The sequence below is a fragment of the Pseudopodoces humilis genome, chromosome 3 (assembly GCF_049639895.1).
Source record: "Pseudopodoces humilis isolate 2021_Gansu_Grassland_sample_001 chromosome 3, ASM4963989v1, whole genome shotgun sequence".
NCBI lineage: Eukaryota > Metazoa > Chordata > Aves > Passeriformes > Paridae > Pseudopodoces > Pseudopodoces humilis.
Genome location: NC_142202.1, coordinates 11,440,244 through 11,464,397, shown reverse-complemented (window position 1 = coordinate 11,464,397; position 24,154 = coordinate 11,440,244). Strand labels below are relative to the sequence as shown.

Here is a 24,154-nt window from a genome sequence, read left to right as displayed (position 1 = left end):
GCCGCGGGATGGGCGCGCCCCGGGAGGGGCGGGGCTGGGTGCGGAGCGCACGCGCGGGAGGCGGCGCGAGCCCCGCACGCGGCGGTCCCCGCGCGGCGCTTCCCGTGAGGAGGAGCGCGCGCCATGGCGGGCACCGGGACGGAGCCGCGCCCGGACCCGCACCGCCTGCGGCCGCCGCGGCGTGGGGCGACCCCGCGCCGCCTCCCCGCCGCCCCCATCGGGTCCTCCAACTACGCCGTCAGCGAGGGCGTCTATCGCGCCGTGCAGGTGCGGGGGGCGCCGAGCGGGGGCCGCGGGGCTGGGCCGTCCCCCGTCCCCGCCGCGCTAACCCGGTGCCATTGCAGGATGTGCCCCCGGTGGAGTTCGCGCTGAAAGACAAGCGGCTGGCGCTGGTGCTGGTCGGGGTGTCCATCGCCCCTCCCGCCGTGCCGGCCGGGACGGTGTGCCAGGAGAGGAGGGTGTTCCCGGCTGAGTGCCGCGGGCTCCGCAGCACCTACCGCGGCAGGATCACCGTAAGTGCCAGCGCCCCTCCGCCCCGCACTCGCCTGTCCCTGTCCCGGCCGGGCTCCGCTCACGCCTGTCCCTGTCCCGACCCTGTGCTGTGGTTAAAGGCCCCTTCCCGGCTCACCGGTCTCACGGGGTGTTCAGGGAGCGCTGCCCCGCGTGGGCTCTGGGGTATTGGTGATAAGTGGCCTCGCTGTTTTTTCCCGCACATCAAGCTTGTCAGTGGTCCCGGACCAGCTGCCCTTCTTTCCCGTGTCACGTTTCTCTCCCTGCAAGCAGCCAGCCAGCTTGTAAGACCTTGGATGGAGACCCGTGTCATCCCAGAGAGCGGCATCATCCAAATCTTGTTTCTGCAGGAATCCAGGTTTCAAAAGCAGCGTTGCTGCCATACGGAAGTTTATAAATCTCTCCTGTTCATAGGTTCCTGGTTTTCCTGACGTGCTTTGAAATTTGCCTAGAGAGGAAGCATCCCCAGCAAGTATTTTCCTTTGCAGTGTGAAAGGATTGCACATTGCTGTTTTCTATTAAAATGGTGTAGTTATGTCCGAGCTGATTGTTTATGTGAGGCACCTGGTGCAAGGGAATGCTTGCTTGGAATTTCAGGTTTTCGCTTGTTCTCTTTTTTGTTGGTTTTTTTTTTATTATTTATTATTTCTCTGAAGCTGTACATCTTACTATGATAAAAGCTGCTCTAAGTGCAGTACCTTATCTGAAAATATAAGTGGGGCAGTGCAGGTTGTTCATAGCTGTATTCCCAATCGACTTTAGATTTTCCTGAGCTAGAGCTGATTTTATTTTTCTTACCTGAACTATTTCCTGTCTCTTTTTTTTTTTTCCCCCATTGTCTGTATGTTTAAGTATTTTTTGAATTCTTGGAGCAGTTAGAACAGTTTGCTGTGCCTTGTGTGAGAAGGCAGTGCCTTGTGCTGGGACAGGTTAACCTCTCTCCATCCTTGCCCATGCACAGCTGAAAACAGTAATCATTCCCTGTTTCCACCGTGTTCCTTTAGCTCCATATCCCTCCCTCAGGGTAAGATGTGACCCCCATTCTGCTGAGCAGCTGTAGACCCTTAATCATCACTTCAGGTGTAGAACAGACTGCAGCAGTCGCTGTGTAAGGCTACCCCATCGATTTAAAGGAGCACAGTAGCATTTAACTTCCCTTTTCCAGTAATTTCTGAGACTCAGTTTACTCCTTTTAGCTGCTGCCAGGTGTTGAACCCCTGTTCTTGTGTTGCAGTGCCAATGTTTCTTCCCTGCAGGACAGCAGCTCTTTCAAAGCCCATCATTCTGCACGAAAAGTTAGGATTGTTTGCTCCTACAGTCTTCCTGCTGACCCACTGCCAGAACTTATTAATAAATTTTCTTTCCTGCATGCTTTTCTTTTTTGCTTTTCAGATTACTCATGAGCATGCTAAATGAAGAAAGGAAAGATTTTGTCAGGCCTGTAGTGTAGATGTCTTTTCACTGAACACTTGCTCTCTTCTTCTGCTTCTAAGTGTTACCTCGTGACGTTTCCTTTCCTATCCTGTGGCTGCCTTTTTTTATTTAGGCTGCTCTGTTGAAGGGTGTGAAAGACAAAGGAGGCCAGACCAACCCTGTTGGCTCACACAGCAGCTTCTTTACCTGACTCTAGACTTGTATGATTTTCTTCTGTAAACCCACGATGACTGTTCCCCAGAGTGTAATCTTTATGCATGTATCTACTGTCTCTTTTTATTATTACTACCATTTTATGGTGATACAAGTCTGTTCAACTGCTTGTGGTTGTAAGAAAGGTATAGGTAATATAGCAGGAAATAATAAAAGAGCAACTTAACTTGCTTACTGTTGGTGTTGTATCGTTTTAGGCCGACATCAGCTGGTCAGTGAATGACATGCCACAAGGGACTATCAAACAGCCATTAGGGTATATTCCAATCATGGTGAAGTCCAAATTGTGCAACCTCTGTGGTTTTTCTCCACAAGACCTTATGCAGCACCATGAGGAGGAAGAGGTAACGGGGATTTTGAGGGTCAGGGAAGTCTGTGTTTTACCTGAGCAGTCCCTCCGGTCAACTTCTCTTTGTGGGCTTGAACATTTATATTTTGTTTCAAGTGGCTTCAACTTTTATATTTTGTATCAAGTTTGACTTCCCATTTTCTCTTGAAAGCAGATACTTTTTGGGGGCTTGATAAAGTAGCTTGAGAAGTTTGCAGCTGTGGCTGTTGTTGAACTGAGCGATCTGCTTAGTGTCAGTACCTACAGTTTTGGTACAGAACCTCTCGACTGCTACACAGCAGCTGAGAGTGCTGTGAAGGGGACTCTGCAGAGAGAAAGATTTGGAGAACAGGCCCTGAAAGAGACATTTCCATTCCTAATTGTCTTCTGCAGCTTTTTCCCTGTCTCCCCCGTAGCATGTTAGCTGTCTGTATTTGAAAACAGAATTATTTAGTGCTGCATTTTGAACTCACAGAAAAAGAGAGAGCAAACTACAAAAGAAAATCAGAAAAGTAAGTTTGTATGTGACCAGACAAAGATCTTTTGCTCTGAAAATCCTTCTGGTTTATAAACTCAAAATGACAACTTCAGAGTGCATGCTTTAAAAAGTTAATGTCAGCTCTTCAGAGATGCTTCACTGATCACAAAGGTTTTTTCTTTCTCTTAAGTTGTGGAGCATGCATCCTTTTCCTTGCACTCTGCTACGTTTAGACTTCCTAAGTCCCTGCTAAGGAGTGCAGCCTTTCCAAAAGCAGTGCTGAATCATGTCTTGCTATTTCCCATTAAATGTTTGGTTTTCATGTATAATGCAGGCATTTTTTTCTTTTACTCACAATGCCGGTTCTGAGTTTCTAAGTATATTAAAATTATTTTTCTTCTCCTGCCAGGAAATGGGAGGCTACTTTATAATCAATGGATTAGAAAAAGTAATCAGGATGCTGATTATGCCCAGGCGAAACTTCCCGCTTGCGATGACAAGACACAAGTGGAAAAACAGAGGCCCTGGTTTCACAGAGTATGGTAAGCTCAGCAGTTTCTGCAGCATCCTACTAACAACTGCTGGAGGACAAACAGGAGTGACCATCTGTGGCTGAATTTTGGTAGTTTGTTTTGTTACAGTTCTTGTGTAATGTTAATATTTTTTTCTGCACATACGAATAAAGGGTAAACACACCACCATGGTGGAACAAGCGAGAAGCAGGAACTTGCCTTGTGGGAGCTGTCTGAGCTATTCGTGGGGAGTGAGGAGATTTTATTCCAGGCTTTGCAGTACTTGTCACCTTTTGTTCTGTGGACAGTGTAACTAAAACCCCACGTTCAGTACAAGTCAGTGTAATCCACTGAACTCATTTCACTGATGTTGTCAATACTTCATGGAGGCAGATTTAATATCCATGAAGCAGAGTAAAATTATGGTGCATGGCTGCACCTTCCCTTTGTCGTTTATAGTCAGCAAAACCAGTTTAAAATTTAATTAAGCCAGAAAATGTTAAATAGCATTTTAAACTCGGGTGTTGCTAGTTGCTGATTTGCCTGGACCATGGTGCTTGAGCACACACTGTAGTTCCACACTAGTTTATTTCAAGGCAGTGCCAGATTAGATGGTCCTTTTTTGTTTTATTTGTCTTTGTCCTGCAGTGGATAGCATGGAACAGGACCAGGAAACACTGCTGCAGCACTGCCACCCAAACACAGAGATAAGAGTGGAATTAGGAACTATACTTGTGTGTTACTATGTCCTACAACTGAAGGTTACAAACAGGATAACTGAGGCTGGGGCTTTCCTTAAGAACTTTCTGCATCTTCCAAGCAAATGTGCTGGCTGTCTTGAGGCACAGCCCTCTTTAGCTAAGGGCTGAGTTGAGCTGGTGTGTTTATTTGAAACTGACACTGTTGTGAGCGATCTGCCTGGTATTCTCAGCCATCAAGTACCAACATTTCTCTCATGAATTGTCTCACACCCCTTTGGGCATGACCCAGTGATGCATCCACTTGGTTTAGTGCAGCTTATGCTGATGTTGTGATATTTGCAGGGGTGGTGATGCACTGTGTCAAGGATGAGCATACTGCAATAAATATGAACCTTCACTACTTGGAAAATGGCTGTGTCATGGTGAATTTCATTTTTCGCAAAGAGTTGTTCTTCCTCCCCTTGGGATTTGCTCTGAAGGTAAGCAGTGAATGCTTCTGGTTTCTATATTGAATAAATACAGAAGTTCTGCAAAGCATTTTTATTTTAAATAATGAGAAGAAGCTAATACCACTTGGAGTATTTTCAGTCAGCCTTCCTATTCTGATTGGAGAAAGGTGATCCTAACTGTGTAACACTGCAGTCAAACAGTCTGCAGCAGAGAAAGTTACTGCAGGGACAAGAGATGAGAGGAGAGTCACACCCTCATGGTTTTGTGGGTTTTTTTCTAATGAATGGTCTGAATGGAGATCATTATCAGTGTATGAATATCCCCTGGATTACTCTCTAAGCATCTCAACCCCACGGCATTTTGCAGTTTTCATTGTGGAAAGGCATTTCTAGAGCACTGAAAACCTAAATCATGGGGTGCCTTAGTTCTTTAGTTGTATTTTGTAGACAGATGTTGTTACAACCTTATTTTTCTGTTCTGATAAACTTCTGTCTCTCAGGCATTAGTTAATTTCCCAGACTACCAGATTTTTGAAGAGTTGGTGAAAGGAAGGGAAGATGACACCTTTTATGTGAACTGTGTTACTGAGATGATGAGAGCAGTGGTGGATGCCGGCTGTTTGACACAGCAAAACGTCTTGGATTACCTGGGAAAGAGCTTCAGAGTGAAACTCAACCTGCCTGAGTGGTACAGCAATGAACAGGCTGCAGATTTCATTCTGAGGTCTGTATGTGGATGTGATCCAGTGTCATTGTGTTGAATTTATAGGCCTATGTGAGAGTATTATGATTATGTGTATTCTAATGGTTTGACACAAGTATTCCCAAAATAGTTTCACAAGAGGGTGACAGTTTTTATTTAAATGGAATTTTTGTGATGTCATTCATGAAAAACACAAAGGTTGAGGAAGACAAGGTTAAAGCTATCTCTGTGACTGCTTGAGGATACATTTGTTGAACAGAAATACTGTAGTTTACTGCCAGTTTCACACAATCTCTGTCAATTCTGAATAACTTTTTTATCTGTTAAAAAAGCAGAAAAGAAATGTTTTAAATTCTTCTTTCATTAAATAAGTTAGAAAGCAGAGGAAGAATTTGCTTTAAGACTGTCAGTGTAGCAGGCATTCAACTAAAAAATTCATTTTTCTGGTAAGGTAGGTGTTTGCTCTTCCTCCAGCTTTAGGAATTAGGTATGGTTTTCCTTTTTTCTTTGTGCTAGGCTGTTGCTCAGCTCACAGTTTTCCATACATGGCTTGATAACAGTGGAGATTTGGAGTTTCTGTGGCAGGACACTGATAGTGCTAACAGAAATATTTTGTAGTTTACATCTACTTGCATTGTTTATCTTGCCTTAAGCCTTGTTGTTTAGGCTTTTTTATTTTAAAAAATGGTTTACAATTATTTAGGAGAAACTTGAAGGACATGAATCTAGCATGAAGAGATCATGGTGGTTGTCCTCCTTCTTTCTCTTCCTTCAGCAATTGTATCTGCATTCACCTGACCAATAGAACTGAGAAGTTCTACCTGCTCTGTATGATGACCCAGAAGCTCTATACTTTTGCCAAAGGAGAGTGCATGGAGGATAATCCAGACAGTCTCATGAATCATGAGGTGCTTACCCCAGGACAGCTTTTCCTTATGTTCTTAAAGGTGAGGTCATGGCTCCCACATCTTTAAAATATTTTACAGATCAGAAAGTTAAAAACATGCTTTTTACTTAAACAGGTAACTTACTACTAATATAGTAATATTAATAGTATATAGTATATATTAGTAATATATATATTATATTATATTAGTATAATATATGTATTATACTAATATATATATTAGTATTATGTATATATATAATATTAGTATAATACTAATATATTCCAATTCAATTTATAGGGATATGTCACTTTAGGATGCTGGGAAGAGAGTAGTCGTGTCCCATGAAATTCACTGTGGAATAGTAGTTCTCATCCCCAAATAAGATACTTCCCTGTGTTATTACATAATTCTTTAATCTTTCTTTTTCCATTTAGCCAGAATTTTCTTTAGCATTGTTTTGTTGAAAGACTGTAAAAAACTCCCTGCTACTTGAGTGGCTTTAAAGTGAACTTGGGGAAGCATTTTAGTGCTATATAGAACAGCTACCAGGAACTAGAAAAAGTTGCTTTCCTGTCTAGCCCTTGCTGTCAGATCAGCAGGGGACTGAGTTAACAGCCCTTTTTTTTTTTAATCCTAAGATCCTCAATAGTCTAAAGCATACAGTAGACACAGTGTACACTGTATGCAGAGTTATCCTTGTGGTCAGATTGGGTACAATTTCTGATTTGGGTTTTGTCTGTTCTTTATGAAATTTTATTATTGTACTTAATTTGCCAGATTCATCACCATTCTGGGTGGAAGTGATTGCCAAGCTGTTGGGTGGGTGTTTTCCTTTTAGTTCTGTGTTGACATATACCATCAACATCTTGATAGAATGAAGCCAGTGTTGGAAATAAGTCTGGAAAACTGTCAGTTCATTAAAAGGTGTCCATCTTGCTAATTTTAGAGGAGCTCTGTAGCATGTGCAGCTGATGTGCTATATTAGAACTGATGTTCTAATTCAAGCTTTTCCTGTCCTGTCTTAATTTTAAATCTCTCACTTTTAAACCGTAGGAGAGGCTTGAAACCTGGCTGCAATCTGTTAGGTTTGTTTTGGAGAAAAAAGCGGAAAAGGCAAATATCAACCTAAATACAGACAGCCTGGTGAAGGCATTTGGCATGGCACCAGACTTCACCAAGCCATTTGAGTATCTGCTTGCAACTGGTAACCTGCGGTCTAAAACAGGTAAATCTGCAGGCTTAAGATGCCTTTTTTTTCCTTTTTTTCTGTAAAACAGAATGAGAAACAATGTAAAATTGAGCTCTTAACTGGAAACAACCGCTTGTAGGCAGGCTTTGTACGCTGTAACTGAATTGCTAAAAGGGGTTTGAAGAAAGGGATTGTTAAGGAAAAAGGCAAGGTTTATGCACAAGTATAGGCATTGTGCATGGTATAGAACAGGTTAGTTATGAAAGCAAAGCCTCTGCCCAGATGAAAAATTGAAATTAAATTTAGCATTGTCCAAAATAGTGACCATAATTTGATTTGCTTTCCCAAAGGTTATTTCTTCCTAGAAGGTGCAATGTAAGACAGAGAAGGGGCATTTTTTAATCAGAACTTCACTTAGTCATATGAGCTTAAATGGAGAGAAACTGGTTTGCTGATGTATATTTAGATTTATCTGATGCTTCCCTGAAGTGTCCAGTATGACAGTGTTGTAATGGAGTGCCCACTAGAAAATCAAATTAGATGAAAAACCTGCAGAATTTTGGTAAAACATACCAGCTGCAAATTCTTAGTCACTTCACTGGCAATTACATCCACATGTTTGTAAAAGAAGCTAGATTTTAACAAATAGCTTGGAATTTAAAGTCTCTAGGTCTCTTACAGGTCACTGAGTTGCCTGTGCACGTGCACCTCCCCTGTTGGGATCCAATGTGAGCATCTTTAGGGGTTGTCAGTGAAAAATAAGAAGCTGTCTTGTAACATCATCCTGTATTTGTTCAAGCTGGATGAGGTCCTGACATAAATCTCACCTTTGTTCCCTAGGGCTGGGCATGTTGCAGGACAGTGGTCTCTGTGTGGTGGGGGACAAGCTGAATTTCATCCGCTACCTCTCCCACTTCCGCTGCATACACAGAGGGGCAGCGTTTTCCCAGATGAGAACCACGACTGTCCGCAAGCTGCTGCCCGAATCCTGGGGCTTCCTGTGCCCCGTGGACACCCCGGATGGAGAGCCCTGTGGGCTGATGAACCACATGACAGCTCTGTGTGAAATCGTCACCGAGATGGTGCCCGTGACAGACATTCCACCTTTGTTATGTTCCCTGGGTATGTTTCACTGGCCTGGTGGTTCAGCGAAGTGTTCTCCTTTCTTACCTCCCTGCCCTGCAGCCCCATAACTGGGAAAGGTTCTCCACACAGCATCACAGAACACTGCTCAGTTGAGAAGGTGAAGTCAAGTTTGACCTGTACATACTGGGCTTCTGCTTAGTGGTTAATAACACATTGCTTGTACAGGCACATCAGCCTGTAAAATTCAATGTCAGTGTCTCTCAGCTGTGTGCTGTAGTTGTGAGCATGTTCCCTGAAGGACAAGGAATTGCACAAGGTATTTCTCACGGCTCTGAGAAACTGGACTAAGCGGTAACATTGTAAATACTTGAACTGCAGTTCACTTGTGAATGACAATCCTTATTTTAGTCAGAAAAATGGGGAGAGGAATGACATTCTAAGCTGTAAATGCTTTTAATTTTCCATTGAACCTGTCTATGGCTTTGCCAAGAATTTTTTGATGTCTCAGAAGGTTTCTTGGTTTCAGCTGAGAAGTGCAGAAATAATTTCTGTGTTTTGTTTGCTTTTTTTTGGCTGTTCCTTCCATCAACCCCCCTCTTCCCACAGGTGTCACCCCCATTGATGCAGCTCCAAGCCAGCCTTACTCAGAGTGCTACAGAGTTGTGCTGGATGGCTCCATGGTGGGCTGGGTAGAGAGGGAGTTGGCTCCTGAGATTGCAGAAACCCTCCGCCATTTCAAGGTTTGTTGTTGGCTAAGATGTTTCTTAGCTAAACATCTTCAACATGCAGTGGTCAAAAACAGGAATGTTTAGAATTTCTTAGGCATCCATTTCTTTCTTTTTTTTTTTTAATCTGACCCAGTAAGTTATTTTTGGTTGTGTATTAGTACTGAAGTGTGCTTTTGTGTTACCTTTTTTTTTTTATTCATATGTTTCATGTGTTGGTTTGTGAAGTTACAATTTTTGAAAGAACCTTTGCTTGGAGAAGGTAAGATAAGACATATTCTGTCTTTTTTTTGGAGTTGGAGGTTTTTCTGAAAGTATTTCTAAGAACTCTTCTCCACAGCTTTTTATTAGTGGCTACACCTGTGGTTGACATTTTCATTGTGTGACCAGGTGAATGCAGTTTAGTTAAACTTGGTTTGTGTTTCTAGATTGTTATTTCTTTGCACCAACAGATAACACAAGAGAAGAGATTTCCTGCACGGGCAGAAGTGGTCCTTATCCCAATGACAGGAAAACCCAGCTTGTATCCTGGGCTGTTCATTTTCACTAACCCTTGCCGGATGGTGCGGCCTGTCAGGAACCTGTCCTATGGAAAAAATGAATGGATTGGGACTCTGGAACAGGTGGGATTTGCATATTCCCATGTTGCGGCGGTATCTGGCATCAAAAATAGATTTGGAAAATATTTATGAAAGGAGCTGAGGATGAGGCTTGTGTTGAAGAGCTAGAATAGGTGACAAAATGGGGTTTTTCACTCCTGCAAATCTATTTCTGGTAAATATCATAGCTGAACTGTAAAGATCTTTTTAAGGTCTTCAAATCTTGCCTCAGTTATTAACTCTGTGAAGACTTGAGGCGAAGGATTGCTGTGTTGTGTGTACCATGTCATCTTGTGCTACAAGATGTTCACCAAATGGCCCCTGGGCAGCCAAGCAGTGGATTGCTGGGGAGCTCATCCACTTTACTGTTAAAGTGGGAGACAGAAAGGAGACACATTACTGCAGTTCTGTATTTCAGGCTCTCTTCCCTTGCAGCTAATCTGTGATAGTGGTTTCCCAGCTGTCTGATTTGTTTGCTAATACACTACAGTGCAGACAACAATCACAGCTCAAACTGGAATGGATAGAAAGCCATCAGAGACAGCTTTGGGTTTTTTCCTTCCCTTTAAAAGAAGGAAGTGAACAAGCATTATCCAATTTGATGTTTGCAGATCTTCATGAATGTGGCAACAATGGAGTCAGAGGTGGTGCCTGGAGTGACCACTCACCAGGAACTCTTCCCTCACAGTATTCTGAGCGTGGTGGCCAATCTCATTCCCTTCTCCGACCACAACCAAAGTCCACGGAACATGTACCAGTGCCAGATGGGTAAGCGCTGTAGTACCCAATGCTGCAAGACCCTGGGCAACAAGGGGATTAGCACTTCATTAACACCTCTGATGCATTGAATTTCTGACAGTATTATCACAAAGGTGTCCTTAAAACACTGCCTCTTTCTTATACTTTTCTTCAAATAGCAATATGACTGTTCAAAATTCAGTTCCCTTGCCAGGATATTGATGCTGCAGAAGCAAATGCTTTTTGGCCTGGAAATACGTAACATGGGCTTCACTCTGGGAAACACTGGGGAGAAGACACACATACATCTCCCCAAAAATGACAAAACAAAAAACCACACAAAAATAAACTTCCCAAGTAAGCAAAACCAGAAACAGCACACCATCCTTAGTGGAGATTTTGAAACTTCAGAAAAGAAAACAAATCTTCAGAAAAGAAAACAAAATTAGATGTAATCCTTATGAAATGCTGTGAAAGGAATTGAATATTGTGGTTCATAGCAAAATTATAGCCAGACTTAGGGTAATTACTAAATTCCAAGGGGTTTAAGATTGATAATCCCTCTAAATTAGTAAGTATTTCCAGCTTTTTTCTTAACACAGAGATAAAGATGTAAAGATACACAGAGAAATAAATCCCAGGTTTCCGTCCTTCCCTCCAGGAAAGCAGACCATGGGGTTTCCTGTTTACAACTACAAGGATCGCTCGGATAACAAGCTGTACCACCTGCACACCCCCCAGAGCCCTCTGGTGAGGCCCAGCATGTATGACTATTATGGGATGGACAGCTATCCTGTTGGCACCAACTCCATCGTGGCTGTCATCTCCTACAGTGGCTATGACATGGAAGATGCAATGGTAAGCCACCAGAAGAAAAATCCCACTGTCCTCTGAAGGAATTTGATGGGGGGCATGGGAGTAGGTGTGATATTCAGCTGAAAACCCACACTTTCTATCTCTGCTGGTCCTCACACTTTTTGGGCAGATTCAGCAGCACAGTGGTTGTGCTGTTACAGTAGGCAATGCTGGAGGTGCTGGGAGTAGAGCAGAGCTTCATTTGTCCAAGGCAGTGGCCTTCCAGCTTTGAAAAATACTGGAGTTACACAAGGCTTGAGCTTTTTGTAATGGTGACTTACTGGGAGGCTTTAAAAAGACAATGTTCCCATTTTGATCTGATGCTTACCTTTGTAAATATTTTCTTTTTTGAAGTTTTCAGCAAGTCTTTAATAGGTTTTTGTTTCTTCTTTTTAGATTGTAAATAAATCTTCCTGGCAGAGAGGATTTGCTTATGGAAGTGTTATCAAGGTGGAGAGCATTGACCTTTCCCTTAAAGCCAGCAGGGCAGGCGATAATTTGGTATTTGGCATCAGGCCTAACGATCCAAACACTGGGGAGAAGCTGGATGCTGATGGACTGCCTTTTGTTGGGTCTATCCTGCAGCCTGGGGACCCCTTCTACAGCTTCATGAACCTCAACACAGGGGAGACCTTCACTGTGTACTATCCGTAAGTCAGCCCGTCACTCCTGTCCCTGCGCACCCTGTGGGGAGAGCAGTTGGCCCTTTCCCTGCAGATGTTCCCTTTTCTCCTCACATAATAGTGTCCATGGCATCACAGAAAGCATGAAGTTCATGCTTTAGGTGACTCCCAGGCATGTATCACATATTTTCTCTAAGCCAGTGTGTGCTTCAGAGCTGGCTTATCCCAAGAGGATATTTTTTCGGTGATTTGCCTGTGCTGGTTGTATGTGGACATGGTAACAGTTAAGCCTGCAGCAGACCCCTGGTACATGGAATGTCAGGCTGAGGGCTCATTTGGAGAAGGAGCACACCCCTGAACAAGGCACTTGTCAAACCTCACACTTTGCCTTCCCTTTCTGTTTTGAACTTCCCTCTCTACTGAAGAACTGAAATCGGGTTCTTTATTTTAGGATCCCATCAGTATGGTGTAAATTTATTGGTGGTAGGGAAAGGAGCTGCTGCCTTAATACAATGGAAATGGCAGTGGGGTGCAGTTTATCAGATACAAAGTGTGATACAGATGAACCAAGTTGAAATGATGCTTATTTTAAATCATGGATGGCACATTAGCTGATTGCCTGAAAGTGGTACCTGAATGGCACTTGGAAGATGCCTTTGTATTGCTTCCTTGCCCTGATTCTTAGTCCAAGTTCCCTCACTACTGAGTAGTACTTTGAAGAATGGTGGTGTTTCTCAGCTGTCCCAAGGCATTTGATAAGAGGTTTAGGTTTTTTGTTTCATTTTCCTTTCAAGACTAAAAACTGTTAGCAAACCTGACACCTTTGCTATGATTCCTACACAGGAGTAAAGAAGTGGGCATTGTGGACAACGTTAGGTTGTGCAGCAATGACCGTGGCACTGGGAAGTTCAAGAAGGCTTGCATCACTGTGAGGGTTCCCCGAAATCCCACTGTTGGAGACAAATTTGCCAGCCGTCACGGACAGAAAGGCATCCTAAGCCAGCTCTGGCCCGTCGAGGACATGCCCTTCACAGAGAACGGGATGGTTCCAGACATCCTCTTCAACCCTCACGGCTTTCCCTCCCGCATGACCATTGGGATGTTAATTGAGAGCATGGCGGGGAAGTCAGCAGCCCTGCATGGGGTCTCCTATGATGCCACTCCCTTCACCTTCACCGAGAAGAAGTCTGCTCTGAAATACTTCGGTGAGACTTTAGCGAGTGCGGGTTACAACTTCTTTGGGACAGAGAAGATGTACAGCGGCATCAGCGGGGTGGAGCTGGAAGCAGAGATCTTCGTGGGTGTGGTGTACTACCAGCGCCTGCGCCACATGGTCTCTGACAAGTTCCAGGTGAGGACCACGGGGCCCCGAGATGCTGTCACCAACCAGCCTGTCAAGGGGAGGAATGTGGAAGGTGGGATCCGCTTTGGCGAGATGGAGCGGGATGCTCTGCTGGCCCATGGCACGTCCTTCCTGCTGCAGGACCGCCTGTTCAACTGCTCTGACGGCTCCGTAGCCTATGTGTGCACAAGCTGTGGCAGCCTGACATCCCCTGTGCTGGAGAAACTGTCCCAATCCTCTGTGACCAGCAGCAGGAGGTATTCCTGCTCCCTCTGCAGCCAGGTGGACACCATCGAGGTTGTCCCTGTGCCCCATGTCTTCCGCTACTTTGTGGCTGAGCTGGCAGCCATGAACATAAAAACAAAGCTCAATGTGGAGTAGCTTGGTCCTTGGCAGGGTGATAGTTGGAGGGAGGAGGCATGTATCAAGTCTTGTCCTTGTCCCTGAGTTTCAGGTATTAAATCAGTTCTCGGGTTCTTCAAAAGAATTCAAGATTAATTTGATGTTTGTATTGTGACAGGGTGGTTGCCAAGCTGTAGGGCAATGAAAGATGTCTCTGTTGGTTTGTTTGGACTATCTAAAGGATCACCAGCTACTGAGTGAATGAATGTATGAAAATCATGCAATATTGCTGCTCCACCCAAGCTCCTGGGTTGAGAGTGATGGGGTTCTTTGAGTGCAGGCTGAAACTAGGTTTGAAGAGGTCATAAAACATCATGAAGTGAATGCTGGAAATTACAAAAAATATTTTTGGTTGTTTTTTTTCAGGAAAAGTATTTGAAAACCGTATGCCTTAACAATGTGTTCATGTTAAAGTTACTGTACATGTTTTGTTCAATACATGTGCCATGAGTCATAAAGAAGGTGGCACAAAGTTCTGCTGTGTGAAGCCACAGCCTTGACTGCAAGTAACCAAGGTTCTTCTGCCAGGTGTGTCCTGGAAGTGTTCAGTGTCACCAAGCTGAGTGGTGCTGGGGTTTGGGGTTTGTTTTGGTGCATTTGGCTGAAGAAGAATAAAGCAGAGACATTTCCAGTCTGGCTCGTGAATGTGCAGCATGGATATTGTAGGACTGGAGTTTGTCCTCTCCCTAAGTCCACAGCAGCTACCACCCCGCTCTTTCCCAGGCGTCCTCCGTTCCCCTCTGCCCGCCCCATCGACCGCGGGGCAGAGCGTGTGCCCCGGGGGCAGCCGTACCCTGCGTGCCCAGAGTTCTTGTGTAGTTTCTTCTTCCCCTGCCGGCAGCGCCGTGCTGGGGCGGGGGTGCTCCCGGGGCTTGGCGGGCGGGAGGCTCTGGGGGTGTCCCCGGGGGCGAGGCGCGGAGGGGCCGGCACCCTCAGGCCGGGACTCGCTCTGTGGTGCGACCGGGAAGGAGCAGCGACCCCGGCGGGGCGGAGCGGAGCCGAACCAGCGGCGGGGGAGCGCCGCGCCAGCCCCGGCTCCGCAGACCCGGCGGTGGGCGGCGCAGCTGGAGCTGCGGCTGGGGGCTGAGCCTTGGCAGCCCCACCCGCTGCAGCTGCCATGGAGCTGCTCCAAGTGCTGCTGGCTGCCGTTCTGCTCCCGCTCCTGCCCCGTGAGTACCCCCAGGGCAGACCCAGGAGGTGGAAAAGCCGGGTGCCATCCAGTCTGGATGCAAAGGCTGAGCTCTGCCGAGGTGGCGGCCGTGCTGGGTGGGATGTGTGAGGGAAGCAGTGGCCCTAAGCTGTCTCCCTCAGTTGGCAGGGCAGCTGTGCCACTGCCTACGCTGACACGGCCATTGAGCATGGTGCTGGCTGGGCAGCGCCGGCAGCTGGTCGTGTGCGTGGTGAGCGACCTGGCCCCCAGCTCTGGCCATGCTGTCTGGATCTCCGGTGGGAACGGCAGCATTCTGCAGTCCTTTGCCTATGGGGCCTCCCAGGAGGATGGTGGCACCGTCTGCTCCGTCTCCCTCCTTTCCAGTGACGCCCCGCGCGAGAGGGAACTTGCCTGCCATGTGGGGGCCAACAGGACCTCTCCATCCCACAGCTCCAGCCCCATCCGCATCACGGGTATGACCCTGCTGCCCAGCCTGGTGTGTGCACTGGTGCCCCCGAGGAGGGAGGTTGGCAGGGCCTCTGGGGCCAGCAGGGAGCAGGTGTGAGGCCCTAGGGGCAAACGTTGCTGTCTCGATCACAGGAAGGGGTTTGTGGCCAGCACTGCCACACACCTGGTGCTGGGCTGCCAGTGCCTCCCCAGCTGCTCTTTTATCCCACAGGCAATGAGGAGGCGGCAGAGCTGTGTAGCACAGCTGGTGAGTCTCTGGCCCCTGCCTGGTGGGAATGTCTGGAGAGAAAGCCCTGGCCAGTGGCTTGGCTGGGACTGTGTGGTGGTTGGGATGGGTTTTCTCCACGGTGTTGTGGGACTCGGGAAGAGGGAGGGTGGCTTCACCTTGCTGGGAAGAATGGGGAAACTGGGTCAGAGCTAGCCTGCCCTCAGGGACAGCATGAGGGTGACATGAGGTGTCTCTGGGATGTGTCAGGATTCCAAGTCTGCCCAAACGTGGCCCCATGGCAGGCCTGGAGAGAATGTGGGGGCAGTGGGGTGTCTGTGGCAGGCATCACCTCACCCTTCCATTGCAGTGTCACCGGCCCCTGCCTTGGCAGCCCTGCTTATGGCTGTCCGTGTGGTGTTGCTGAAGGTCTTGCTCTCTGATGCTGTCCTCACCTCCATCCTCCTCGCCCAGAGCTGAGAGTACGGGCAGTTGCCCAAGGGTAAGTCCCCCTGGTTTGGTGTAGGGGTGCGGAAGTCACTAGAAATATTCTGGAGAGTGGAGAGAGGACCCTCAAATGGAGGAGGGAGGAGACCCAGTGTTGTCCGGGGGAGGTGCAGGATGGGAATCTTGGCTTGAGTGGACAAGAAAGAAGGGCTGACACATTTATGTGGGTGGCAGGGCCCCGGAATTACCTGAAGGACGGGAAGGGACCACAAATTAATCAGAGGGAAGGGGCCACAAGGTACCTGGGGGGGAAAGTTTCCGGAATTTCAGAGGTAGGGAAGGGCCCCGGAAGGTTCTGTGGGTACCCCGAGCGGCGGCCGCTGCCACGTGCGCGCCCCTTCCCACGTGGGCGCCCGGCGGGACCGCCCGGGGGCGGTGCTACGGGGGCCGCGCGCCGCTGGGATTGGCTGGCGGCGGCCGGCGGGGATTGGTCACGCGGGTCACGCGCGCCTCCGGCATTGGCCGATGCGGCGGGATCGCCATGGTAACCGGGCGTGGCGGGGCGGGAGCGCGCCCCGGAAGCGGAGTCATGGCGGCGGCGGCGGCGGGGGCAGCGTTGCTGATGCTGCTGATGGCGGCGGCGCTGGCGGGGGGCGACGACTCGGACTGGGTGCGACTGCCCAGCAAGTGCGAGGGTAAGCGGGGCCTCGGGGGACCGGGGTGATCGGCCGCCGCCTGCTGTCTGCTCGGGCCGGAGGTCGCTGGTGCGGGGCTGCGCCCCCGCGGGCTGCCCCTCTGCCCGCCTCCTGCCCGCGGGCACCGCTGTTCCCGGCAGTCACTTGATCGCCTGCCGGTTCGTAACTGGGACTGGTCGCGTGTGCTACTTACAGTTCGGTCTCCGTGATGCCTCCAATCTGAGTATCCCTTTGGTTCACAGGCAATCCAGTGTAGATCATGACGGACATTTGCTGCCTGATGCGGTTTCCTCTGTCTTTGCTGTGCAAGCGCACGTGGAGCTGGACAGCAAAGAGAAAATTTTTAAAAAATAAATAGGGAGTTCTTTACAAAGCTTTCCCTGCTGGGGAAGCAGCTCTGGGGATGCTGATGTCCGAGTTCTGCTGTGGCATCAGCGTAGCCTCAGAGAAGCATCAGCGCGAACACTGACCACACTCTGCTCTTCTTCCTGCTTGGGCTTGGAATCTGTGTCAGTGCACAGCAAAAGCTGCAGGAAGCATCTGGATAACTGGACTCAGCAGTGAGCACTCCTGGCATGTGTGTGGTGCAGCACACCAGCAGCAGGTGTGGTGTGGAGGGGGACATCCTTGAGGCCCGAGTTCCAAGAGGCTGCGGGAAGGAACGATCATCTCACCTGAGAAATGGCCACAATCTTCTCCAGCCCCTGATGCCAGCAGAGAAAGGACCATGCAGGAGGTGTGCACAGGGCTTATCAACACACGTGCAGGAGCTCTGGAGAAGCCACCTTGCTCTTTTCCTGCCTGGGTCATCTCTCAACTCACATAATTGCCTGGGAGAAGACAGTGGCTCATTGCTGTCAAACCATTTCCTGCTGGAGTTTGGTCCTTCTCTGAAAGCGGAGCTCGAAGAAGAGGTGGCTCCTGACAAACAGGACCCCACAGCACTGGACAAAGCTTTCTCCAGTCTCCTGAGATCCCATCTTTGGGGCAGGAATGGCCACACCATGCCTGGCTTCCATTCCTCCCCATTCCCACTTGTAAACCCCTGAGATATTTCTCCTGCTGTCTGTTTCTATAGCTGTGTTGGGCTCTTTTTAGAGAAGAAATAAAGCTTTTTTTTTTTAGTTTTATAAAAATAACCACACACTGTGTTCTAAATCTGTTGATGATATGGTCTCTGCTGCAGGCAGAGCCCCAGGTTGTGTTGCTGGAGCTCACAGCCAGCACCTTGTCCTGTCACCCAGGCCACCGAGCCCTGCCAGCTGCTCAGTCCCCAGCACAGCCCCAGTGTCCCCAGAGCAGTGAGAGCACAGAACCAGTACCAGGTGGAACGTGCTGTCATCACGAGGAGAAGCTCAGCCACACTGGGACTTGCATTGCAAAAAGATGCCATGCTCTTCTAAAAGGGAGAAGTGGCAGGGAAATAGAGGTTTTTAGGGGGAAAGCTGCAGGCAGAACTGAGCCTATGTGACTTCCCAGCTGTACCAGCAGCTGGTTTACACTGAAGCATTGGTTTGGGTGCTCCTGCTTCAAGCGTTCTCCAGTGGAAGCAGCTGAGCCATTCCAGGTTATTTCTTTGGATGGCCAAGATGTGTTTTGTGCTCACAGCAGCTTTGGTGTGCCCAGTTCCTGGGGCTGGTTCTTGCTGCTGTCCCAGGTGCTCTGGTCACGCTGCCTGTCAGAACAGTGACACCCCCTAAACCATTTGTGCTCTCTCCTTCCCACAGTGTGCAAGTATGTAGCCGTGGAGCTGAAATCCGCCTTCGAGGAGACTGGCAAGACCAAGGAGGTGATCGACACCAAGTACGGCTTCCTGGATGGGAAGGGCTCTGCTGTCAAGTACACACAGTCGTAAGTGGGAGTGGGATGGGAGTCTCCTGTTGCTGTCGCTGCCTCCAGAGCTGGAGGCTTTGGGAGGCTCACCCTGTGCCTTAGCTGTTGCTGGAGGCCCACGCCAAGCCTGAGCCATTCCTCCTCTCCATGCAGGGACATCCGGTTAATTGAGGTGACAGAGAACATCTGCAAGAGGCTGTTGGATTACAACCTGCACAAGGAGAGGAGCGGCAGTAACAGATTCGCAAAGGTGACAGCTGTTCCTTCAGTTCCTGCTCCCAAATATGCCTCACCCATCCCTTCACTGCCAGAGTGCCAAACCAGGTTCATTCTTCCCATCCTCTGGATCCCCTTCTAGTGCCTGGCATGCGAGACCACGCTGCCCCCCAAGTCAGATGTAGGGTGCTGTCTTTGGTGGCAGTGGGCAGGCTCCTGCCTGCATGGAGGGAACCAGGGGCTTTCTTCCTCTTGGCTTTGGGACCAGGTTTGCAGATGGGGACTAGCTGCCACTTGAACTCCCCTCTGGTAACGCTGATGTCCAAGGGATCTGGCTTGCACATTCCTGCACGGCTGAGCGGGGTTGTGGTTGACACGGGGAGTCAACCGTGTCACTCCTGCAGAGTGGGAGCCCTGCAGGAGGAGCACCACCTCACCAGGCAGTGCTGCTCCCTCCCTTAGGGCATGTCAGAGACGTTCGAGACCCTGCACAATCTGGTGCACAAGGGTGTCAAGGTGGTGATGGACATCCCCTACGAGCTGTGGAACGAGACCTCCGCTGAGGTGGCTGACCTCAAAAAGCAGGTACCCTGCCCCATGGGACTGGCCCTCAGTGGCTGCTTTGACCTTTTAGGCTGGAGTGCTGGGGGGAGAGCATCCAGGGGTGCGCTGCTGGGAGCAGGATATTGGCAGGACCTGTGGCAGGAGCCTGACCCTGGTCCTGCCACACACCAGCATATGCCTGGAGCTGAGCTCTCCTCTCTGCCGTAGTGCGATGTGCTGGTAGAGGAGTATGAAGATGTGATAGAAGATTGGTACAGGCACCACCAGACAGAGGACCTCTCCCAGTTTCTCTGTGCCAACCACGTGCTAAAAGGAAAGGACACAAGTAAGTCCTGGCTGCTGCCAGGGGCTGAAATAATGCAGGAACGCTTGTGAGGGTAGGGGAGCCTTGCTAAAGCATGGGAAGCCCTGCCTCTCCATCAGAGCCCTCTCTGCCCCTCTCTTCTCTTTTCCCTAGGCTGCCTGGCAGAGAAGTGGACTGGCAAGAAGGGTGATTTGGCAAGCGTTGGGGAGAAGCAGAGCAAAAAAAAGAGCGGGAAGAAGAAAAAGGGACAGAAGGATGAGCGCGAGGGAGCTGCCAGCCTTCCGGACACAGGGGAGGCCCTGGAGGGGGTCCAGGAGCAGGCTCCGCTCACCCACAGCCCAGCTGATGAGCTGTAGGCACGCAGCCCCTGCCCCCGGGGCCGACCACTCCGGGGTTTCACCCCGCTGTGCCTATGGGTACCAAAGGAAAAGGGACTTGTGATTCGGGGGAGACCGGAGCGCCTGGCCCCGCCTTGCCAGCCTGGGTGCCATCCCGTGCTTAGGTGTCACGGAGCCGCGGACCCAGACCTGCCACATCCCTGCCGGGGGCTCCAGCTCTGGGAGGCCGCGAGTGCTGCCCCGCCACCGGCTCCTCGCACGCCGCCGGGACTGTAAATAAAGACGTTTTCCCCAGAGTCGCCGCCGCCACTGCCGGCCCCGCTTCTGCTGCTGCTGGGTGCGGGATCAGCGCTGCTGCGGCCCGGGGAGGCCGGTGAGGGGCGGGCGGGTCCCGCGGGCCGGGCCGGGCCGGGCCCTGACCCCGCCGAGGCAAAGGTCGGGGCCGTGAGGGGGCGCGGCGCGAGCGCTGCCGGGCGGCGCGGATTGGCGGGGCGGTGGCCGGGGGGCGTGGCCTGGCGGGGGGCGGGAGGGGCGCGGCGCGAGCGGCGATTGGTGGGGCCGCGGGGGCGGACGCGGCGGGGATTGGTGGGAGCGCGGGGACGGGGCGCGGCGGGGGCGCGGCGCAGCGAGGCTGAGGGGCCGCGGCGGTGTCGGTGTCCGGGTCCGTGGCGGCGGCGGCGGCGGGATGGTGGACAGCGTGTACCGGACGCGGTCGCTGGGAGTGGGGGCGGAGGGGCTGCCGGACCAGTACGCGGACGGACGGGCGGCCCGCGTGTGGCAGCTGTACATCGGGGACACGCGGGGCCGCACGGCCGAGTACCGCAGCTGGCTCCTGGCGCTGCTCCGCCAGCACCGCTGCCGCTCCGTCCTCGACGTGGCCTGCGGCACCGGGTGAGGCCCCGCGCTCCTCTCCCGCCCGCCTCCCAGGTGTCCCTTTCCCCTACCCGGGGCCTCGCTGCCCCCGGCCATCCCCAGTGCCCTCCTCCCCCAAGCCCCCCCCCGGCCCCCTCAGCTGCCCCCGGCCCCGCTGACAGCCATGTCCCCAGGGTGGACTCCATCATGCTGCTCGAGGAGGGCTTCCAGGTGACCAGCGTCGATGCCAGCGACAAGATGCTCAAGTACGCGCTGAAGGAGCGCTGGGAGCGGCGCAAGGAGGAGCCCTTCGACCGATGGGGTGCGAGGGCTGTGGGGGCCGGGAGGGGTCTGTGAACACTGACACTCTCCCCCAGCGCACTGTCCATGGCCCCTCGCAGTGCTCAGGCCACTCATCTGGGACTGCTGCTGGCCGGGTGGCCTTGCTGCGGGGACCTGCCAGTGCCAGCTGCTCTGCAAAACAAGCCATGGTCCTCGTCTGTCTGGCTGCTGGCCAGAGGCCAGAGGCAGCACCCACAGGGGCCTGGGAAGGGCTGGGTGACGCTGGGATGGGGTCTTGCAAGCAGGGGAGGCTGTTGGGTGTCCCTGTCCTCATCCATTTCCCTGTGCTGCAGTCATCGAGGAGGCCAACTGGCTCACACTGGAGAAGGACCTGGAGAAGCCAGGGGATGGGTTTGATGCAGTCATCTGCCTCGGGAACTCCTTTGCGCACCTGCCTGACTTCAAAGGTGAGTTGGGGCAGGGGAGAGGAGGGGGAGCACCTATGGATGTGTGCATAGTGTCTTCCAGCAAGCTGAGAATGTGTCCTAGCTCACGGCATCAGTGGGACAGGATTACAGACAGTGGAGCTGCTGTTCCATGGCACATCTCCCGGGAGGGTGGAGCTGAGGCCCCACTGCCCCAGTCTGTGACATGAGTGGGTACACTGGGTTCCATGGTCATGATAGAGATTTCTGCATCAATGACACAGCTCTGGCAAGGCTGGAGGCACACCCAGACTTGTGCCACAAAGTCGGGTGGTGGGTTTCCCACGTGACATACCCTGCTCCAGTGAGGCTGAGAACATGCCTGAGCTTATGCCATGGGTGGGGCTGTGGGTTCTCCAAGCTGAGATTTGGGGGAAGATGGTAGGGGCGGGTATCTATGTGTGCATCTGTGTGTGTGTATGGGTAAGATGAGGGCATATGGGCTGTGCCATGGGGTACAGCTAGTGCTTGGAGACACCATAGTTTCCTCTCCAGGGGACCAGAGTGACCACAAGCTGGCCCTGAGGAACATTGCCAGCATGGTGAGGCCTGGGGGTGTCCTGGTCATTGACCACCGCAACTACGATCACATCCTGGCCACGGGCTGCGCACCACCCGGCAAGAACATCTACTACAAGGTCGGTGGCTGGCAGGCCGTGCCCCATCCCAATCCCCTTTGCCCTAGCCCCACGGCCCCAAGGGGGGCAGCCAGCAGGATTGTGCCCAGGCTGGGGGCCACTGAGTCCCCACAGGACACAGATGTTCTCCTGTGGTCTCCCAGAGCGACTTGACCAAGGACATCACCACCTCAGTGCTGCTGGTAAACAACAAGGCACACATGGTGACCCTGGACTACACGGTGCAGGTCCCCCCCACTGAGGCTGGGGCAGACCCAGAGCTGAGGTGAGAAGAGCTGCAGAGGTGGCTCCTGGCTTGGGGGGGTGGCTGGCACTGTGCCCCACTGTCCCCCTGCCTCACCAGCACTGCCTCCTTGCAGCAAGTTTCGGCTCTCCTACTACCCACACCGGCTGGAGGCCTTCACAGCTCTGCTGAAAGGTGCCTTCCAGGGAAAGTGCCAGCACAGCGTCCTGGGCGACTTCCAGCCCTACACACCAGGACAGGCCCACGTGCCCTGCTATTTCATCCACGTCGTGAAGAAGACAGGCTGAGGGGGCTACGGAGATGGGACTGTGGTGGCTGAGAGCTCTGAGCAACTGTGGGTCCAAGCAGGGGGTGGGGACATGGCTGAGAGCCACCTGGGAGACCCCTCCCCTTAATTAAGAACACTTGTGAGAGCTACCTGCGATCATGGTCCGTGTGTCCCTGTCTGGGCAGGGTACGGGGCAGGGGGAATGGCCACAGCCTCCTCACACTCTGTGGAAGGAGGTGCTCAGCCTGGGGGCAGCACAGGATGGGTGCAGGCACAGCTTCCCCACCAAGTCCCCAGCTGCAGGTGCCAGCATGGCAGCAGTGTGGGGCTTGGAGGCCCCCTCGATGCAGAAGGAGGGGTGAGCTAACTCCCAGATGGTTGCATATCCCAGCAGAATTCCAGCAGCACTGCTCACAGGAGTGTGCTGGAACCTGTTTTTTTCATGTGCACCTCCCAAACAGGTGCTGACCCCTTTACTTGACACTCCGCAGTCCCAAACAGGGGTACCCACCCCTCCACTGGAGCTCCCAGAGTGAGGAGGCTCCACACTGGAGCCTCCACCAGTGCTCCTGCTGTGGCTGCAACTCCCTCCATTCCACCCTGGGGAAGATGCAGTGCCTAGATCCAGCAGCACAGAGCAGTGCGGTCAGGGACAGCCCTGCCTGAACACGCTCAGGCACCAGAGCCAGAGCCACAGGGCTCCAGGCATGCACCAGCTGGGGACTCACACATGGAATGCCAGAAGCTGCTGTGGAACCAGCTCTTAGCAGAGGAGCTCCAGGGGGAGCAGGCCCTCACAGCCACACTTGGCCCAGGAATCCAGCTGTCAGCAGGCTCAGTGCCTACAGCAGGTGGGGCAAAATCTGGCACCAGCAACCCCTTGGGCTGCGCAAAGGCTGAGGGCAGCTGCAGGCACCTGGCCACAGCAGCTGCCAAACACAGCTCAGGTGCCATTTGTCCGGCCCCCTTGGAAAAGGCTGGGAAGCAGGGGATAAGCGATGCCACCAGCAGCTGCTGTGAGGCTGCTGAGGGAGATGAGACAGCACCTCAGGGGGTCTGGGTCAAGTGGTGCTCAGCACAAATGAGTGCAGACTGGGCAGCTCCAGGCTGCTCCAAACATTGTTTGAGTATTTCCAAGGCTGAAGCTCCCCTTCTTCCTGTGACAAGTTTTTCCTCTTATTCAATGGGAATTTCTTTACTGCCACTTGCTCCCATTGCCTCATGGTCCTGTTACCCAGTGCCTCCAGCAAGAACTGGGCTCCTTCTGCAGAGGGAGCTCAGTCAAACAAGTGCCTCTCCCTCAGGCTTTCCTCATCCACCACAGGCTCCAGCCATTCTGGCAAGATGAGAGTGTCCCCAGTCTAGTTCACAGGTGTGCTCCCCTCTCT

At 51.3% G+C, this 24,154-nt stretch overlaps 4 protein-coding genes across 4 annotated transcripts; all 4 read left to right on the top strand.

The window, feature by feature from the left end:
- Positions 1–123: 123 nt before the first annotated feature.
- On the top strand, positions 124–14,413 carry POLR1B (RNA polymerase I subunit B). Its single transcript, XM_005533019.3, has 15 exons — positions 124–267; positions 345–512; positions 2,355–2,501; positions 3,373–3,505; positions 4,519–4,655; positions 5,126–5,349; positions 6,104–6,275; positions 7,272–7,443; positions 8,248–8,529; positions 9,100–9,233; positions 9,671–9,841; positions 10,429–10,585; positions 11,217–11,413; positions 11,807–12,060; positions 12,877–14,413. The coding sequence occupies exons 1-15, from the start codon at positions 124–126 to the stop codon at positions 13,754–13,756; spliced, it is 3,372 nt and encodes a 1,123-aa protein (XP_005533076.3). The 3' UTR covers positions 13,757–14,413.
- A 481-nt stretch (positions 14,414–14,894) lies between these two features.
- PTCRA (pre T cell antigen receptor alpha) lies at positions 14,895–16,080 on the top strand. Its single transcript, XM_005533018.1, has 4 exons — positions 14,895–14,946; positions 15,089–15,400; positions 15,607–15,642; positions 15,971–16,080. The coding sequence occupies exons 1-4, from the start codon at positions 14,895–14,897 to the stop codon at positions 16,078–16,080; spliced, it is 510 nt and encodes a 169-aa protein (XP_005533075.1).
- A 532-nt stretch (positions 16,081–16,612) lies between these two features.
- CNPY3 (canopy FGF signaling regulator 3) lies at positions 16,613–20,293 on the top strand. The gene is made up of 6 exons (XM_005533012.2): positions 16,613–16,742; positions 18,470–18,593; positions 18,729–18,825; positions 19,254–19,376; positions 19,563–19,680; positions 19,813–20,293. Exons 1-6 carry the CDS (start codon positions 16,637–16,639, stop codon positions 20,013–20,015), a joined length of 771 nt encoding a protein of 256 aa, XP_005533069.1. The 5' UTR covers positions 16,613–16,636; the 3' UTR covers positions 20,016–20,293.
- A 335-nt stretch (positions 20,294–20,628) lies between these two features.
- Positions 20,629–22,920, top strand: GNMT (glycine N-methyltransferase). Its single transcript, XM_005533010.3, has 6 exons — positions 20,629–20,888; positions 21,044–21,171; positions 21,485–21,598; positions 22,112–22,254; positions 22,398–22,519; positions 22,614–22,920. The coding sequence occupies exons 1-6, from the start codon at positions 20,683–20,685 to the stop codon at positions 22,783–22,785; spliced, it is 885 nt and encodes a 294-aa protein (XP_005533067.1). The 5' UTR covers positions 20,629–20,682; the 3' UTR covers positions 22,786–22,920.
- Positions 22,921–24,154: the final 1,234 nt, after the last annotated feature.

Coding starts and splice junctions, on each gene's coding strand:
- POLR1B (XM_005533019.3), top strand. CDS start 124: ATGGCGGGCACCGGGACGGAGCCGCGCCCGGACCCGCACCGCCTGCGG. Junction 7,444..8,247: donor TAACCTGCGGTCTAAAACAG/GTAAATCTGCAG, acceptor TTTGTTCCCTAG/GGCTGGGCATGTTGCAGGAC. Junction 11,414..11,806: donor ATGACATGGAAGATGCAATG/GTAAGCCACCAG, acceptor TCTTCTTTTTAG/ATTGTAAATAAATCTTCCTG.
- PTCRA (XM_005533018.1), top strand. CDS start 14,895: ATGGAGCTGCTCCAAGTGCTGCTGGCTGCCGTTCTGCTCCCGCTCCTG. Junction 14,947..15,088: donor TCTGCTCCCGCTCCTGCCCC/GTGAGTACCCCC, acceptor TGTCTCCCTCAG/TTGGCAGGGCAGCTGTGCCA. Junction 15,643..15,970: donor AGAGCTGTGTAGCACAGCTG/GTGAGTCTCTGG, acceptor CTTCCATTGCAG/TGTCACCGGCCCCTGCCTTG.
- CNPY3 (XM_005533012.2), top strand. CDS start 16,637: ATGGCGGCGGCGGCGGCGGGGGCAGCGTTGCTGATGCTGCTGATGGCG. Junction 18,826..19,253: donor GCAGTAACAGATTCGCAAAG/GTGACAGCTGTT, acceptor TCCCTCCCTTAG/GGCATGTCAGAGACGTTCGA. Junction 19,377..19,562: donor TGGCTGACCTCAAAAAGCAG/GTACCCTGCCCC, acceptor TCTCTGCCGTAG/TGCGATGTGCTGGTAGAGGA.
- GNMT (XM_005533010.3), top strand. CDS start 20,683: ATGGTGGACAGCGTGTACCGGACGCGGTCGCTGGGAGTGGGGGCGGAG. Junction 21,599..22,111: donor GCACCTGCCTGACTTCAAAG/GTGAGTTGGGGC, acceptor TTTCCTCTCCAG/GGGACCAGAGTGACCACAAG. Junction 22,520..22,613: donor GGGGCAGACCCAGAGCTGAG/GTGAGAAGAGCT, acceptor GCCTCCTTGCAG/CAAGTTTCGGCTCTCCTACT.